Source organism: Clinocottus analis, unplaced genomic scaffold (genome assembly GCF_023055335.1).
Source record: "Clinocottus analis isolate CAN_PGR_092001 unplaced genomic scaffold, fCliAna1.0.p SCAF_7, whole genome shotgun sequence".
Taxonomy (NCBI): Eukaryota; Metazoa; Chordata; class Actinopteri; order Perciformes; family Cottidae; genus Clinocottus; species Clinocottus analis.
Genome location: NW_027176229.1, coordinates 7,180,280 through 7,198,755, shown reverse-complemented (window position 1 = coordinate 7,198,755; position 18,476 = coordinate 7,180,280). Strand labels below are relative to the sequence as shown.

General features: G+C 42.7%; 1 protein-coding gene across 2 annotated transcripts; it reads left to right on the top strand.

Annotated features, from left to right (window-relative positions):
- The first annotated feature begins 6,786 nt into the window (after positions 1–6,786).
- On the top strand, positions 6,787–18,273 carry si:dkey-164f24.2 (uncharacterized protein LOC566607 homolog). Of its 2 annotated transcripts, XM_068566389.1 has the most exons (12): positions 6,787–6,863; positions 8,981–9,589; positions 13,764–13,811; positions 14,849–14,881; positions 15,093–15,443; positions 15,770–15,799; positions 15,960–16,025; positions 16,343–16,435; positions 16,705–16,794; positions 16,962–17,078; positions 17,176–17,282; positions 17,447–18,273. In XM_068566389.1, the coding sequence occupies exons 1-11, from the start codon at positions 6,819–6,821 to the stop codon at positions 17,239–17,241; spliced, it is 1,548 nt and encodes a 515-aa protein (XP_068422490.1). In that variant the 5' UTR covers positions 6,787–6,818; the 3' UTR covers positions 17,242–17,282; positions 17,447–18,273. The 2 variants fall into 2 exon arrangements, with proteins under 2 accessions (XP_068422490.1, XP_068422492.1); XM_068566391.1 differs by lacking the exon at positions 15,093–15,443.
- The last annotated feature ends 203 nt before the right edge of the window (positions 18,274–18,476 follow it).

Below are 18,476 nucleotides of genomic sequence, written 5' to 3'. Positions count from 1 at the left end.
TGTTTGTGTGTCTGCTCTCTGCTGAATGATGGCTGAGTACAGTTGCTTTTATTACCAGGATGACCCATCTCTCTACTTACCTTCCTCCCATTCTCTTTATCCAACCCTCCCCCACCGCTCTGTGATATGAATACACACTTTACAGCCCCTGGCCTTCCTTTGTCTGATGACGTTCTCTCTGAATCTTTCCCTGCACTGCTATCTTTGTCTGGCCTTCATCACCACTGGGGCTGTGAATCTTTTTTAACAAAACTCTTAACTTCCTGTACAAGTGCCGCTTTTCCGTCTGTCTCTGTTTGGCTAAACCACAACTGTGTCAGGGAAAATCATTTTGTTTTAAAGTTTGATTTGGGATATTTCTTGTGTGAGCAGTGATTTTAACATCATTTTTAATGCTTGCGGCTGGAGTCTCTGTCGCACTACGGAACAATTAGTCCTTTTCTTCCTTTACTGTTTCAGTGTGGACTTTGACAATAGTTTTGCAGAACGGAATAGATATTAATAAGAAAAGGAAAGTCTTCCGTTTTGGGTCCGTCGTCTTCCTCCAAGCTGCAAACTGTGATATCAAACGTCCGCTCCGTAGGACTGACAACACGGCTGGAGACACACTGCTCGCTCCAATAACAGCTGCTGAATTTAATTGCACAACAGCTGCTGCGATAGACAACAAGGTCAGCAATGCCTGTAATCAGTTATCATATTAAATTAACCAGTGGTAGCCAATCCCTACCCTCACGAACTCACAGACTTTGAGAAGCGCTCCTGCAAAGTCCTTTGAGGGTTTAGTTCTGTCCCACTGTCAAATCCAGTGTTTGAGTTTCTGGCAGACATTTTCAAAGACAACACATAGCAATGTGACATTAAACATGCTGTTGGAAGAATGGAGACATACAAAAAAGAAGATAAACAAAGAGGACGACACATGAGTGCTCAGCTTGGCAAATTACATTAACCCCAGCAGCCCCTAAACATGGGGGCAGAATTCTTCATCAGGAGGTCTTCCTCACTCTCCATATCCTCCTACTCCCATAAATCGATACCAAAGCCACTGATGTGACATAGCAAATAAACTGCAAAGCCCGGCATTACAAGAGCATATAAATTCATTTGACATAAATATTAAAATAAACCATGAATATGACTCGAGAGGGCTCGAAAGTGACTCAATAGAACTCCCCAAGTTATGGAAAAATACATTTTCATATCCTCGCTTGATGCCACACATGATTAGCACACTTTTCTGGTAAGCTTATGACCTACAAAATCCACCAATGGCGGTAAAACCACTGTCAGAGAAAGCCTCAGGCAGATATCAACCACATTCCAGCCAAAAAACTGAAATATGACTTACTTACAGATGAAACGATGTTCCACACGGCCTTGCTTGGTATGTATTGTACTTCACTTAATCAAAGTCAAGCTTAACAGAGATGTTTTTAACACATAGTACTATTTTAGAGTAGAAAACAATGATGTGCGTAGTTAAAAAAAGAACATACATCCTGGAATTTTCTTTTTTTTTCAGAATTATTGTTATTGTTTTTTAGACCTGTATATTAGACATTATATATATATATATATATATATATATATATATATATATATATATATATATATATATATATATATATATACACACACACACACACACACACACACACACACACACACACACACACACACACACACACACAACATGTGTATTATACAGATTTATTCATCAAACATTTTGTTTTGTTATTAAAGCTGTTTTGACAAAAACAAGTCAATCGATTTCTTGAAATGTCCTTTCATCTCGTGAGGAGAGAGCCTGGAAGTGTTGTGATATGTTGCAGCAAAGTGCTGTCCCATTTGTATTGACACCATCAAGCCCTCACAGCCTCTCACACTCAACCACTTACAAGTGACGTCAGTGAGTCCCTGAGGGTTGAGGGCTTGAGGCCGTAGGGAGACTTTGCATTGGACGAATAATCATGGTTGTTGATGTTCGTCTTCTTCCGGAAAAAGGGTCACCTGATCGGGATGTGACGAATCAGGAAAAGACACGTTGTGACTTCTAAGACAAAATCAAGTAGCTCTAAAACTCCGGCCTAGTAAAGAAATACGGTCTGTCTACACTACTAATTGAAATGCAGGTTTTTTTTTCTGGCTGTTGACAGTATTTAGTAATTTATGGAGTGGTACAGAAAGATATCCTGAATGCTCTCTGTACAAACCTTTGACACCATCCCGTGACCTCTGACTAACACTGAAATTACCATATTTGGTTCTTTAAAATGAAATCAATGGCAGTTCATGCTTTTAGAGTTCATATAAATTGTCATATTTTTCCAAAGACTTTACAGTATATATGTTTAAAAAAAATAATCACAATGGTAATGTCTCACATGACATCACATTTATGTTAAAACAAAAAGTGGCACCTTTTTAGATTATACACCATGTTGGCACATGCGATGGTGTTTACATGTCTAACTGGGTTTAGGGTTGGCAGATGCTGGTAGGATCCAGGAATGTTAGGGGTCACAAGAAAACCACAGAGTTGGTAGCTCTTGAGGGACGTAGGGGTCCCTGTTAGTAGGTCAGAGGTCAACAGATTTCACATAACAAGGATCTGTTAAGCAGGGTCACAGAGCTCAGGAGGAAACTAGTGTTTATTGTCTTCTCATTATTATTATAACTTTCCTGGATTCCTTTATTGCTTCACAGTGCAGATTCCTTCAAAAATAAGCTCCAGATTATAATATTTCATTGAAATGCGAACAATGGTGTTCTTCAAACAGCAACCAATGCTTCCAGTATCATGTCTACATATCTTGAGGAATCTGTATATCACAACAACTTGAAAAAGTTAAGTTCTTGTTATTTATTCCTCCTAAAGTACTCTCTCTTCTAACTGTTTCTACAAGTTGTATGCACACTTGGTGTGCTTGCAGGCTGGTTAATGTTATTTGCTTACCTGCACAGCTGAACTTTGAGACAATATGTACTCCCCTCTGGCTTTATCCAAGAATAACATTTGAGAACAAAAAAAAAAATCCCCAAATGTATCATAAAAAGATTTAAAAGATTGATGTATAGTCTGCCTCGTCGTGGTTTAATGCATCTTTAAGAACAATAAGTCTGAATATCCCAAACGTGAAAATAATTCTTACGGTAGTATTTGTTTGACTGGGTATGGTGTGTGTGTATGTGTGTGTGTGTGTGTGTGTGTGTGTGTGTGTGTTTGCACTGATGGGCCAGTGTTGGTAACCATGGAGCTGACCTGGGAGGGGTGTTTGTTGACGAACAACATTCCAGTGTTAGCCTGATGTGTGTGTGTGTGTGTGTGTGTGTGTGTGTGTGTGTGTGTGTGTGTGCGTGCGTGCGTGCGTGCGTGTGTGTGTGTGTGTGTGCGTGCAGGTAAACATCATGTGTCTATTTAAAGATGATGATTCTTCCCTGACCAGCTGATGGACAACGTTTCTGAGCATTTGCCGTGTTGCCTGCAGTCTTCAGGAGGCGACTCCTCCGTATTATTCTGCCTGGATACAGCACAGGAAGTCCCGGAGGACACGCACATTTTCTTGTGTTTAATGCTGTAACAAAAAGAGAGTTATCTTCTTCTTTTTCTGCATATTTATGAACCAATATTTGTTGTTTCCGCAGTGTTTTCTTCCTTCATCCTATATCAGTTGTTGTTTTGTAGTTTTAACTCATGTATGAGGGAATTGTCACTCTCACACGTGACACAATACCAGCAGCTACCTCTGTAACATCAGCTGGGCTGCATGCGAACGCCATTTGTTTCTCAAAATCCATGAAATAATAACATCCCAAACAACGTAATTATGCATATCTGTGCCAACTGGGTGTGCCTTGTTTTTTTCTTTTTCGTGAAACCAAAACAAGATGCAAGCTGGAGGGGGAGGGGCGGTTTGTCCAGAGGACCAGGTCATCTTCATAATCGCCCAGAAGATAAGATCAGATCTAGCTCAGCATCACTTGGTCCCTCAGTAACAACACTGCTTTGTATTCAGGGTCACAGTCGATTGTGATGTGGCTTACCCTCTCTTGAACGTGAAAACACTAAAACCTTCAGTGTGCCCCAAAGAGCAGTAAACATTCTCTCAAGTGAATGTGTTTAAAAAGGCAAAAACCCCTCGGCTACGACCCGATAAACCTGCTGAACTGACTCTGCTCAGCAGTAAAACATTCTTCTGTGACACATTTGTTCAAGGTGCAGATGCATGTAGCCAACGTCTTGAAGTCGAACCAGACACATAGCTGGTATTTGCAGGTTTTAGCACCATTTCAGCTCTTTAAATATTCAGAGCTTATCCCTGAGCAGACCTTTTGAAAACATAAAGAATATTCTGAGCTTAATAGTTTCTCCTGATTTCCGAACAGTTTCAGTGATAATGTGCCGCAAACGTCCTTGTGGTCTACCATCCGAACTCACAATGAATGACTGGATAACTTAAGCTTATTTCAGTATCACAACAATTACAGCCGTTCAAGAAATACCACGCTGGTGAGACATAGACGGGGAAGCTGCCCACGATGCAATGCAATGCTATTACAGATAGTGAGAATACCTCTCTGAGAGCTATTTTCGGCTAATGAGATCACTGGTAATAGCTAAGAGAGGGGAAACTGTTGTTACAAGGGTGATAACGTCTTAGAGTTATAACTATCATTTTAAAGTAAATTAGCTGTAACATTTTGAAATAATGAACCCTGTCTGATTGAGTTCACTTGATAACAGTGCTCTGTGGAAAATGTATCTGCTTCGTAAAATGGATCCCACCGGAACAATCAGTGAGTTATTGTCTGCTAAATGTCAACATTTGAAAGTAAAATGAACAAATAGCAAATCCTAGCAAAGAAAGATAGTGACATGACTTTTTACTATGACAAACTCCCACTCCTGATAGTTCACACTCAGCAAATTAAACATCACAAAAGTTAACAAGGTTGTTCTAGATTGCCTGCTCACGGATAGAGATTCACCATCATCATGTCACTGAAGCCCCCTCAAACACACACGACACCAGACACACGCATCCACGCATGCAACACGCATACAAAGCGATTTATTCAACCCTGTCCGCTATCTTCATACATACAGCAGTGTGAGTGTGTCTGGATCACAGATGCAACACACAGGACCATCCATTGTCACACAAACCCTGAGAGAAATGTCTGGACATGGAGGAAGAACATTTCCATAAAATTTGGTGGAATCAGTTCATCCCCTTACTTTTCATCAAACGACAAATATTTCGACTGTTTCCTGTTGGTTTTCTCTAAAAAATAAGACATTAAGTGGTGGCTTAACTGCTGTATTTTACAAAAATTAAACAAAAACAGCAACATCCAGCTAAGCCTGATGAAAGTCTGTGGTATGAATCCTGCCCTTAAAAACCCCAACAGCTCATCCTTCACCACGCCAAGAAGGTCATTTTGTTGTTGCATTTCGTGGTAACCAAGAAAGGCAACAGAGATGAAAGTCACTCTACTCTACGAGCCCTTTTTATCCACCTGCCAGTTTTGTTGTTGCTTCACAGGTCTGCTAAAATGGCGAAATACTTTTCAACCATGTTACAAACTGTACGACATCTCGAAATTAAAAGCACTTAATGATCTCAGTTACACCTCATAGTTCAACATTATTTCAAGATGTTCTGTCATAGTGGTCAGTCACTGTGACTGTAAGGTAGCTGAAAGATCACACGGATACCGCCCCTGCAGCAGCTGTATTCCACTAAAGCTCTCCTGAGCTACAGTGACTTTAGTGGAAAGATCACTGGTTCGACATGGAGGCGCTGTGACATGTAGAAACACTGCATGTGTGTAATCCATCTGCACTCACAAACTGCCGAGAAGTAAATCAACTTGTGAGCCTTCAGGCCAGACATCCATGTTGTAGAGAGCCAACTATATATGTATATCATCGTCTCCCCTCCCCAAAATGAAATACCAACTTACACCTTCTCCTCAATGCAATGTATGTGAAGTATAGAAAGCTGTTATGGAAGTTTAATGTCTCCTTGACACTTTTAGAACGATACACTTGATATAAAGCAAAAAAAAATATTCATGGTACAGCTGCTCTCAAGGAGTTGGAGACAATTGGTGCTCACAGCTGGTACAGTGCAGGGGGCGGTGGGCGTCAACACATGGAGGCTACATGCTTTCTTTCTCTTTATTCCCTGGAGGAGACACATACAATGAACACTATTCTCCGGCTCGGGGGTTCTAATGAATGCATGCAAGTTGACAGAAGCAGGGGTTGTTGTGTAAGGAGGAGCTCTTTGTGTGTTTTCCTCTTGTTTGCTTTCTGCCAAGAATGTGATTTAAAATTGACGTGTAGCATGCTTTAGGATCTGCATGTTACAAAACTCACTGTGAGACTCTCAGAGGGGACAGAAAGATAACAAGCATGTATTTTAGAGCATGGGCGTCGTTGTTGCCATGTGCTTGAGTCAAAGCGTATTTCTGGTCCAGGAAAGGGGGTGTGGCACTCCGTGAGCCCATGGACCACTCTCTTCCTGTCTTTGATGGAATGGTTGCATAACATCCAGCCAGTAGGTAGTCCAACTCCGATTCAATCATCTCTCTGAGCCGTGGTGCACGTGCATGTGTGTGACGTGGGGGTGTGTATGCCTCGCTCTCTTGCCTCTCCACGCCCCCCATCTTTCATCCCAGTCCTCCTATAGGTTCGATGCAAAGGTAACAGAGCGACCGGGGGCTCTATAAAGATCCACTTTGTCCTCGCGCTCTCTCTGCATTTGGTTTTTTCTCAGTCTCTCTTATTTCCACCAGCACGCATCAAAATGCCGAGTAAAAGAAAGAAGAACAAGCGTCGCATGAAGAGGGTGGTAAGTGGGGGCAGGCGTACTTTCTTCAGTAAATCTATAATCTCATCAAGATCAAATACAAATTGTATTGCTTGGATTAATAACTCAAATCAATTGGTGGCAGCTTTCATCTATCGAGAAAAGAAAATGACTTTCGTCGCCTACCGTTGTAGTTATTTTAACTCTTTATTATGTATACTGTGTATATCCTTTTTTTTGGTACATTTTTCCTCAAAAAGACGACAAGAGGGATTGCTGATAAGTACAAACGGGTGTTTTCTACCTGTGTTCAAATGATGTGTCTCACGAGAACATTGAAATATCAAGCCAAAAGTTTTCACGGTGTTGTTGCGTTTCTTGTGACGCGCTGAACTCCCGAGTTGCGCTCCAATCCTTGTGCGTAAAATCTCGCTATAATAGAAGACTGCGCGACAAATGTTCATACTAGATCAACATCTAAATTATACAAACTCTTTAAGTAGCACGTCAGACGCCCGAGGCTTGCAATCAGGCACAAGGGACAAGGAAAATTGTACACGTCTTGGCTTTAAGCTCGTGCGCCACGTGCGCTCTCAGCGCGCTCCGGATAAAACGGAACATGCGGGGATGGCTAATGCAGGTTAATATATGCCTGTGGATTATTGTTGATGAATATACTTTGTTTGACTTTGTACGAATATATACTATCTATTACATTAAAACAAATATTCTGTTTGATGTGGTGCCCCCTCCCCTTTCGCCCCTCCACACAGTACATACTGTACGGTACATATAGTACTTCACATGATGATGATACACAGCTTTAGACAATTCCAATAATGATAATTCACAATGTGTCGAAGCAGAAGGCCAATAGCGTGACAAATGGCAAACCACTTTTTTAACATCCAGTGCCCAAAGAAGGAGTTCTGCTCTCTATCATTTCTTTTCCAGTAAATAAATGTTTACGTCTAATTTCAACTTTACAACTAAATGCTCACTTGATGCCAGTTCTCAGACACTGGGAAGACTTCTAGGTATGTGTGTATGAGTTTGTGGCCTTCATTCTCAGCCCCTCCCCCCTCCTTAAAACCTCTCACTGGCACCACACAACTGTATTTGGTAGTGTGTTGACGAGAGGAATGTCTTGCATTAGTTTTGCCAGAGTGGAGTCTGCACAATCTCTCTGATTCGCTCAGCCTGTGAGTGATACTCGTATCAAAGCCCCTGAAGTCACTCACAGCTCGACGCTATCCCCAATTCTATAGATATCGGAGCACAGGAAGCCAAGGAGCAGCCTCAAGAGGTAAAGCTGAATGTTTCCCTCAGAAGCCTCTTTGTATGTAAGCATATCAAGTGGCCAGGCCCCCTAGCCGCAGCCCGAGGAACACAATTAACGACCTTGATTGATTTAAAGTTATATATCACTCAGTGAGGTTTGGGGCAAGCTATTTGAGGGTGAAAATAAAAGGGAGGGGAGGGTTGTTTTGACGGTGGCTAGTGGACAGGCACAGACATAGGCACTAACTGGCTGCCAGTCGAACAAAAGCATTTTCGGGGAGTGATTGTAACGTGATTATAACGTGATTATAATGTGATTAGGCCCACTGTCTGGCCTGCGGGGCACCCATCAGAGCTGCTGACTCGCACGGTTTCCATCCTCGCTTCACCAGACCTGTCAGAATGGCTCTGATTCAACTAATTAGCTCCCATTATCTAACTAGCTTTGATGGGCCTATTCCCATTTACCGAACCCCTCCCTCCACTGATGTGGGGACCTCAAATCTCTATTAAAGCCTGAGGCGGTTTTGTCCGGAGCAGAAAAAACATGTCGGATGGCATTCCTGGTATTCCTGCAGACAAAAATGTGCTAGAACGGCCCGCTGCCGGACAACAACACCAGTATCTGAACACGAGAAGGGGCCTTTGTGGCTTTCAGACTCCTCTACTCCCATTCGCTTCACCTTTTTCGTGGACTTTATGTCATTACACTCAATGACTTGCCAATATTAATCTAAGTTGCCTGTTTTGTAGTATAGTATTACATGCTATTAATAACATGGGAAATTTCCAGTCAAAATAAATGTGAACCTTTCTCGTGGTTATGACAAGACAATAATCATTAACCCAAATGTTTTTGTGTCTTTTCCCTCTTGCAGCAGGCCCAGAGGCGAGCCCTTGAAGAACAGCATGCAGCTGACCCGCCAATCAAAGCGAGTCCTGCGATTGCAGTAGCGCCCCCTGCAGCAACCTCAAAGAAAGCGGCCAAAACTCCAGCACCAGTAAAGATCCCAGTGGCAGTACCAATTGTTGTCCCAGCTGTAGAGATCCCCATCATTAAACCAGAACCAGTTGTGGAACAGCAAGTCTTGGTGCCTGTGGAGGAGCCGGTCTTGGTGCCTGTGGAGCAGCCGGTCTTGGTGCCTGTGGAGGAGCCGGTCTTGGTGCCTGTGGAGGAGCCGGTCTTGGTGCCTGTGGAGGAGCCGGTCTCGGTGCCTGTGCAAGAGCCGGTCTTGGTGCCTGTGGAGGAGCCCGTTCCAGTGCCTGTGGAGGAGCCCGTCCCAGTTGAGGTAGCCGTGCCAGAGCCAGAGGTTGTAGTGTTGGAACAGAGTCCAGCAGAAGTTGAGGTTGAAGACCCGGTCACTGAAGAAGCCCTGGTTGTTGAGACTCCACCTGAAGAGCCCTTCACAGTTGAAGCTGCGATAGTGCAGGAGGCTGAATCTGTCATTCCCGAACCAGAGCCAGAATCAGAACCAGAGCTGCCAGAGGTAAGAACAGCTTCGTATCAGACACATGCAGACATTTGACTTGTCAGTAAACTAACCATCGAGTATCTGAATCACCCTCGTTACAAAACATCACAGAAAGTGTGATGGAGATTTATGGAGATACTTTCTGAGTGATTATTACATGGATGTTTTTTGTGGATTTTTTGAAATGAAGAGCTGTAGGCACATTAACTTCAGTCTGGTTCATTGTGCATTTTTCATACGAATGTCCAGCAACATGAGCACTTAGTGCGTCCCTGTAGTGTTGGGTAACAAAACTACTTGGTGAGGTTTTGGTAAATGCAGCTCTCGGCCTGACGCCACTGCACATGACAACACTCATTACAATAAATGGAACAATCCACCATCAACATTCAATATCCATGTTTTTGTACATTGCAATAACCAGCAATTGTGAATTTTGCATGCTATCAATAATGACCAATATTCATACATTGTGGCTCTTTGAGATGCTGTAAGCTCCCGTCGTATGTGCTATGGCTTTGTTCTGGGAGAGGGGCGGCGGTAGGGGGGTTGGGGTGGGAAGACAGAGGGAACAACATGTTCCATTTAGCGAAGAGGTGGAAAGCGGAGCCAGTTCAGCAGTCATTGTACATTATCACCTACACGAGAACACGCCTGTGCCATGAAGCGAACTGTTATTCAAAAAGGTGTGCGGGTTTTAAATAGGCTGCTTGGATAAGCTTGTTGGGGAGTTTGTTATCTAGTCATTTATAGGGATTCCCTTCATTCATTTATTGTGCTGCAAGAAAGGTGGTTCACATTTGATCTGACTATTTGTTATATTCTTGCTCAATGAAGTTGGTTCGAGATTTACAGACAATGAAGTTACTCAGTAAGATGCAAAAGTTTGCCGTCTGTCTTCTGTCTTTAAAGAACTTCATGGCATTTGGCAGTTTTCTTACACAAATGATCCATAGCTTTACTGTACACATGACCTTGTTCCATAAGTTACACCACTAAATAATTTCCCAAACATTTTTTACCCTCCAAACCTTAACATTTTCTTTTTGCAAGTTGTGAAATGATAGACCGTTGCTTCATACGGCGGAGACTCACAGCTTTTTGGAACAGAATGTTCCGTTTCAGCCAATAGACTGCAGGCTATGTGTACATACGCTGCATAGTGTACATGCATGTGCCTAACCTCAGTGCACATGCGCACACACGCACACGTGTACACACACACACGCACACACACACACTAAATTCAAGGCTGTGCTTCCACACTGAGCCATGGCCACATATGGTGCACATGCGTGTGCTGACATGTGTGTTAGCATGTGAAACGCTAGCCAGGGAGAAGGTGTCATTATCCTCGGTGGCCATTTGCCCCACACTGTCACACTGTTCTCCAGTAATACTCCAACCCATCCGCTTTCCATATACATTATGGTTAGTTGGATGTTTGGATTATTTACCCACTTAACAATAAAAAAAAAATAAAAAAAAGGTTTCTATGGGAGATTTGTATTTGAGCAATGGTAGTATTCACCCCCTCCTTCCCTTCTTTCCTCCTCCCCTCCCCTCCCACTTCCCCACCCTCGCCTCATGCCTCGCTTCTTCTCTGCTCCTTCACTGCTCCTTCACTGCTCCTTCACTGCTTGCAGATGTGCCCGATTCAGTCGCTCACAAACACACGCACTTTAGCTGAACTGAGAATTTGTCAGTGCTGGTGCTTTTGAATTGCAAACGCATACAGTAGCAGGTTTAATGTGTGGGGCAAGTAATGTTTTACTTGCTTTGTTTAATGAGCTTTTTTCAATCTTGACTTTATGAAACTTTGCTCTCAGACACCTTAAAGTGTTCACTCTGTGACACCTCGTGTCAGGCTAGACTTGGTCCCCACTAGGACAGTTGGGCACTAGTTGATAGAATCAGAGTGTGCATAAATGGGGCTCGTATTCAGCTGGCTTTGGGACCAAAGAGAGCCGGTCCCTCCACTTCTGGCTGTCACCACGGAGACTCAGGTGAGTGTAAACCCACCACCTGATTTGCAGACCTGCTGAGTGCGTCGCATTTTTCTGTGGCCCGAGGCGACGGGTGCAGGCTACTGCCGAGACTGAACATTTTGTACCAGTTGGCTCCCCCGGTGCTCCTGCAGCCCTACCCCCTTCAGTCCCTCACCCTCGTTTCCCTTGTACATTCACTCTCCCTCATCTCTCTCCTTCCCTCCCACCACTTGTTCCTCTCTGTCTCCTCTTTCAACACTGTGCCCTTCTCTGGCCTCCCTCTTTCACTTCTGTCTCCCCCCCCCCCCCTTTACCGTCCTCGCATGTTCTATGGCCCCTAATTAACTCGTCTTCCCAACACATGCACACACCGATAGTATTGTCCTCGTTTTTATCCTTAAGTCTTTACTGGGAGGAGACGGGGTGGGGAAAGTTGGGATATTGATTACCTTATGGTGTGTGTCTAGCTGTGTGGGTTGAAGGGATGATTTGCGATTATATTGCTTTCAGTTTGCTCACATTAGTGCTAATTACAGCGTGCTTTTCAAAGGATTGGCTGAGCGTGTTTAGAGAAAACTGCGGGTGGCAAAGATGTGCAAAGTCATATTTCTGTACGCCTTCAAACTTAGTTGAAATGATTATCACCTTGTGGCAAAGCACGTGGAGGCCACCACCCCTCCACCCACAATGTCCAGCCTCCTTACGCACATGGGGCCCTCCCCACATTTCCTCGCAACTTTTATGGGTTTGTTTTTCAGGGCTCTATAGACATCTATAGGGCTTTGTTAGCTTGACCGTACACTTTTGCAGTCAAACACTTCCTTTTTCTGGTTCACATTCTTTGCTTTGCATGCATTTGACGACTCCTCTTGCACGAAGTATAAGTTGTCAAAGTGGTTGACCATTTATTTGTCTAGCTAAATTTGTATTCATCTGCAAATAAGTAGTACTTAGCATGACTATAAAATTGTTTCCCTGAACATACAATTGATTGGAGTGCAGGTACACTATGTTCTCTGTGTTAAAGTGGTCTGTATAAAAAGTGTCCGTTTCTAGATCGGCTTTGGTTTGAGCTGGATTTGTTTTTTAATATGACTTTTGAGGCAGGATCTGAGTGCAGATCAGTTTGGTACAAAGTGTTCTGGTACTGGGGCAGACTTAAGGGGGTGTGTAGCTTCATGTGTGTGTGTGTGTTTTCCTGTGGAGCAAAGGAAGGCCTATAGTCCACCCCTCTCCCTCCCCCTCTTCTCTATACCGTCCGTCTCATGCTATAGCTGAAGTTTATATTTACTCCTCTCAAATATGTACACATTTTTGCTCACTTGGTTTTGGTTCAGAAGTTGGTTATATCCTGGAGAACAGGAATGCTCACCTCTCCGTTAGCGTCAAGAAAGAGGTGGAGACGGTCAAGGAAATCAAGCGTAACAACAAGCGTTTGAACGGTTTTCTTTGTAATTCTTCACTCGGTGGAACTACTGTCGATAAATAGACTTGGTGGTTTTGGCCAATGGAGGTAGCAGTAGCAGCCACTCTGCACTAGACCTGTCCTACATTGAAGACAGGCTTGTACAAAACAGTGTAAATAATTTACGGTTGGTCTATAAAGATTTGCATTATTCATGCGCTGCTCCTGTTAGTGCCACTATAGCTCAACACACTTGGATGCACAGTGGGTGCCGCCAGTGGCCATTTAGGTTACTGCCAACTCTTCCATACCAAATCGGTCGCAAGACGGGAAAGTTGCCCTGGCAGAGAAACATTGTAAAATATGGGTGCCTTCTGTCATTATCTGGACATGCGTGTCTAGAAAATAAGTATTTCCATAGATGCAGTAAAATGTATGTCACTTTCTGGAAAAGTATTTTTTTTTTTTTTTAAAAAGATGTAGTTTTAGAGTTGTGTGTTTTTGGAGAAAGGTATAAATAAAGTGTCTATGTGTCTGTGTGTATAATATATGTAAGTATATCTATTTATATATAATACTTTTCCTAAATTTGAGACAGATTTTAGAATAGCGGGTGAGAAATGGGCGTACCGTTTTCCCAGTATGCGACTGGTTGTAACATTCCTGCAGAACGTATGCCTGTTCCTCCCCCTCTCCTAAACTCAAATTACACCTCCACCGAAGGCATACCCTAAGTGAAGTATGACTGTGTTGACTTGTGAGTTCACGTTTTTCTTTCTTTCTCCCTCCTTCTTAGGTCATACCCCCAGCTGAGGCTCCTGTAGCAGCCCCTGTTGAGATCGAGGTAAGAGCAGACCTCCATACACACACACACACACACACACACACACACACACACACACACACACACACACACCAACTCACTTTTAAGCCTATACCTTGCTCGGGCAGTATATCTTTTCAGCAGAAGTGTGAACGAGTGTGAGTGGAGCACACCTCAACATGATTATTGGAACTTTTTACAGAGACAACATTACGTGTCACTCAGGTTCATGTTACATCAAGTTTTCCTTGGAAAGATAAGGTACAAAATAAAGTATCCCTGTCCGCATGTTGAGGTGTCCTTTAGTGAGACACTGAACCTCGAGTTACTTCTCCTTTGCAGATCACTGCTCTTTAACGCTTCACATGTGTTAAATGCAGAGTTGTACTTGGGCCTATGTTCAGAATTATGTTTTGTGTTGCCATTCAAGCGTAGCATGCAGCCCCTTCATACAACATAATGCAGTGCATTCATCCAGTGCAGAAAACAGAACTGCCGTTAACACATTTTCGGTGCATGTGCAACAAAAACAGTGGTGCGGAAGACGTCGTGCATCGAACCAGAGTAACTCGGGAGTTTCCACTCTTGTTTTATAAGTTCCTAGCAGCAGTAACTGAACAGGATCTCTTTCAATAGAAACGTGTTTCTATGACATAAACTTCACACCTTTTAAATAACAGCCACACTTTCCCCCAGGGCTCGTTCTCTTGTATAACATTCTGATTAGGTTCGCCTTCTCCAGATGTTTTCAGGGAAAGAAAAAAAACAACCTACTCATTACTCATTACTCAACAAAAAAAGCAAAACAACCAACAATTGCTGTTATTAAAGCTTTCAGGTGACATAAGTGCTGCAATTGGTACGAAAGTTGTAATTTAGCAACCGCTCCTCTGAAACGCAGTCAAGTATAATTGGTTAGCTTTAACATCTTCAATGTTTGTTGTTCAGGCTGTAAAACAGTTATCGTCTTGTGGCTTTTATGTCCGTGTGTCTAGCCATCCGTCCATCGACCAATGCATCCATTTGCTTAAGTGTGTTTTTTATTTCTCCTTCTCCAGATTCAGACAGAGGAAACCACAGAAATTGAACAGGTAATTTTGCTCTTCTATATGACGACGAGGCTTCAAATTGAACAGACTCTGTACAGCATGTGAGGTCATCGTTTTGTCCACATAATGGTCCTGCTCATGAAGAAAAACCTTGTTGATCAATGATTCATATGGACAAAGTGTTGCCCATTGGTTCCCCTGTTGCATGTGGCATGGTTTTTCAATGTGTGCCGTGTTGATTTTGCATGTGCAGACGCATGATGTCTACGAGCCAAAGACTGAAGAAGTGGAGGCCGAGGCCGTTGAGACTGAGGTGGCAGTCACATGCGATATCACCATACCAGAGCCCGTAACTGAAACGACTGAAGTGGTTGAAGCGCCGACAACTGACCAAGTTCCTGCCGAAGCCGAAGCCGTCGCAGAGGAAGTGGTTACAGAAGCGGTGGAGGAGGTTGTCTCAGAGATAACTGAGCCACAACAGGAGACTGAGGCCGTCGCCAGTCCTGCAGACCCAGCTGAGGGTGAAGATGACGATGCTGAAATACAAGTGCTGGCTGAGGAAGATGCACCTGAGGTCCTCGCTGAGAATGTTGCTATCACAGAGGTGCCACGTTGATAAACTCAAACTTCTTTTTCCTTTTATCTGCCACGAACAAAACGCAGAAGTGCATTTTGACTCATGTAGTTTTTCTATAGTGTGATGGTGTGTTGTTGTGTGCAGCATGTGGTTTGAACAGTTGTGGTTTTGTAAAAGTTTCCCATCCTTAATCGTCTAAATCCTTTCCAAAAGATAAAAAAAGAGATCTTTTTACAGGTTAGGTCTTCATGTCTGTTTTCTGGCATGGTGCTTCATTAATGTACTTTCTTTCAAAGTCCAACTTAACAGCAATCACTAATGCCACACTGTGTCCTGCTATTTTTTTCATACAGGATGCTGCCCCATCTGTTGAAATCCCAGAGGTGAGTATTTTTTATTTTATTTTTCCTGTAAAATACAAGATATAGTTAACTTATTAACTTCCTAAGAGGCTCTGTTGCTCAAGGCTTTGTTGAGGACTTTTGAATAACACCTTGTCTTTTGTATATATAATAAACATGGCATTATCTGTTGGGCCCCAAGGTGCAAGACACCGTCCCCGAGGCTCTGGTTGAAGAGGCTGAAGCCCTCGTAACTGAAGTCAAAGAGGTAAAACCTGAACTCAAAATATTTGATTACACACATTATGTGACCTTTTTTTTTGGGATGACTGCATTCTTGATGTTGATCACCCTGAAAACAAAGTTTATGGGTTATGCTTTGATGTGCTGACTGTAATAAGTCACAGCTAGGGTCTGTTATATTTGATTTGATAATAATTCACCATCCCTATCTTAAATATGTGATGTATAATAATACAAATGTCTAATTAATTCACCTCCTCCACTTCGTTTGTTGTGTGTGTGGGCTGGTATGTTGAACATCTTAACATTATCTCATCTTGTTCTCTCCGTCTCTCCACGTAGAGCCTTGCTGACAGCCTGGTTGATGACTTTGTTGTCACAGAATCAGTCTCAGCAGTGGATGTCGCCAGTGCAGAGTCTGCTGCTGTCCAGTCGGTAAGAACTGAAGACAGGAATTCATCAATAGTTAATGCAATTGTTACTATTATTAGGCCATTAACATCTTTTAGGTCACACAAAAAAAGACATTTCTTTTACATTCTGCCTCTTATGGTCAGACTAGTTCCAGTTAAATCAGCTGATTTGATGATGAGCTGTTGCTCCAGATGTTATTGCCATGTTTATTGCATATTATCCATTTGTGCAAATGTCATGTTCCACTTTTATTTTTAACAGTGAGCTCTCTCTCTGCTTGCTATATTTAGAAAATTGTGGAAGTGATTGACACCAAATCAGAATCTGTGGATGTCATGCCCGCTGAGCCTGTTGCTGCCTTTGCAGAGGAAATGGCCCTTGTGAGTAACTGTATTGACATTACTTACAGTTGAACAGACCTATGGTATTAAACCATTATATGAAAATATTGTGAGAGTCCTTCTGTGTTACATTCCTCGTCTATTCAGATTATCCAAAAAGGGAGGCTCTCTAACCACCACTCTCTCTCCCCTCCTTGCCTTTCCAGGACATCAATGCTGAGCAGATATGTTTGGATATGCTGTCAGAAGAGCCAATGCCAGAAATCTGCGACATACCATGTCAGATGCAGCTCGCTGTGGAGTCTGTGCAACTCGGCTCAAAGGTAAATACAAACTTTACTGCTGCTGTCATGAATCATGTATTTATCAATAATGTGAATTCTCAGTGCACTAACCGGTAATGTCTGGTTTGCTGCTCAGGATATGACGATGGAGGCGGTGCTGAACGGACACATGATTGTTCCAGAGGTCGCCATCGAGGGCTAGTTTCACATCACACAACTCCGAAGATCTTTTTTTTGTCTTTTGTAAGTTTCTCACAATATTGAATCAGTCAATTATCACATGGATTTAATCAAATTTCCTTCTTCTTCTTTTTTTTCGGCGAACCTTTATTATTAAAAAAGGAAATTCAGTTTCCATCACTTCCAGCTGCCAATAACTAAGCCTACGTCTTCTTTGTGTCTTTCAGATTCCCCTTTGGCCATTTGGAGGACTCAAAGCTTTACAGCTGATCTTGTTCATTTTTTAGGGCTTATGCATGGAAATCTAAAAAGGACATCCACACTTTGAAGTGCCTTTCTGGCCCCGGCTCCTGTTATTACACCAAACCAGATGTCACTATGCCAACAACCTGCTGCAGTCAAGGCAGAATAACGTGTGCACAGTAATGGTCACCAACACATTGTGGCTGCTTTAAAACAAATCTGTATTTCTCCCCAAAACGCAAAAATAATAATAATTTGCATTAAGAGTGGAAGCAGACGTGCTTGAGAGATTCCAAAAACCAGATAAATGGCAGTGCCTGATATTTCTGTTCATCTCTCCAGTACTTTGGCTTCAACACCGCGTCCACTCGTTGCAGGTGACATCTGTCGCGTCGCTGAATGTGGGTATAGTTGTACTTGGGCCTATGTTCATATGGGTGGGAGGGACTACTTGCTCGTTGATTTTGTTCCATTTTAACGGCTCTTTTTACCCTAAAAAAAAGACACTCCTATGAACCTCTTTATAGCCCCCATTTCTGTCCCCCAGTTCTCCTCTCTGCCTCAACTAAGTGCCATAAGTGTGTTGCTAAAACACATCCCAAAGCTAGAGTTTCAGGTGTTATGGCCACTGGAAAATGGCAGTTTGAGGGGTTGAGCTGAGGTCTTTTTTTTCCTACCCTTTTTTTAATTCATTTTGTATAGACCATATAATGTGCTACAGTCTTGTGTTTGAAATCTGTGCTCTGGAGGGGAAGTGAATGTGATCTGGTGAAAAGGATCACTGTCGAACTGATGTTGGTCCAACTTTTAAATAAAGCTGTAACTCATTGTGAAGCCAGAGTCCTTGTTTTACTTACTTCTTCACACACACAAACTGCACAAATAGAATAAACTCATCTAAAAATGCAGAAATCTTGGCGTTGGGGCAAAAGGAAACATTATGTACTGGCAATAACTGGCTCTCAAAGATGCAACTCTATAAAAGACTGTCGTTTGGTTATGCAACAACTGCAA

Coding starts and splice junctions, on each gene's coding strand:
- si:dkey-164f24.2 (XM_068566389.1), top strand. CDS start 6,819: ATGCCGAGTAAAAGAAAGAAGAACAAGCGTCGCATGAAGAGGGTG. Junction 13,812..14,848: donor CAGCCCCTGTTGAGATCGAG/GTAAGAGCAGAC, acceptor CTCCTTCTCCAG/ATTCAGACAGAGGAAACCAC. Junction 14,882..15,092: donor AAACCACAGAAATTGAACAG/GTAATTTTGCTC, acceptor TTGCATGTGCAG/ACGCATGATGTCTACGAGCC.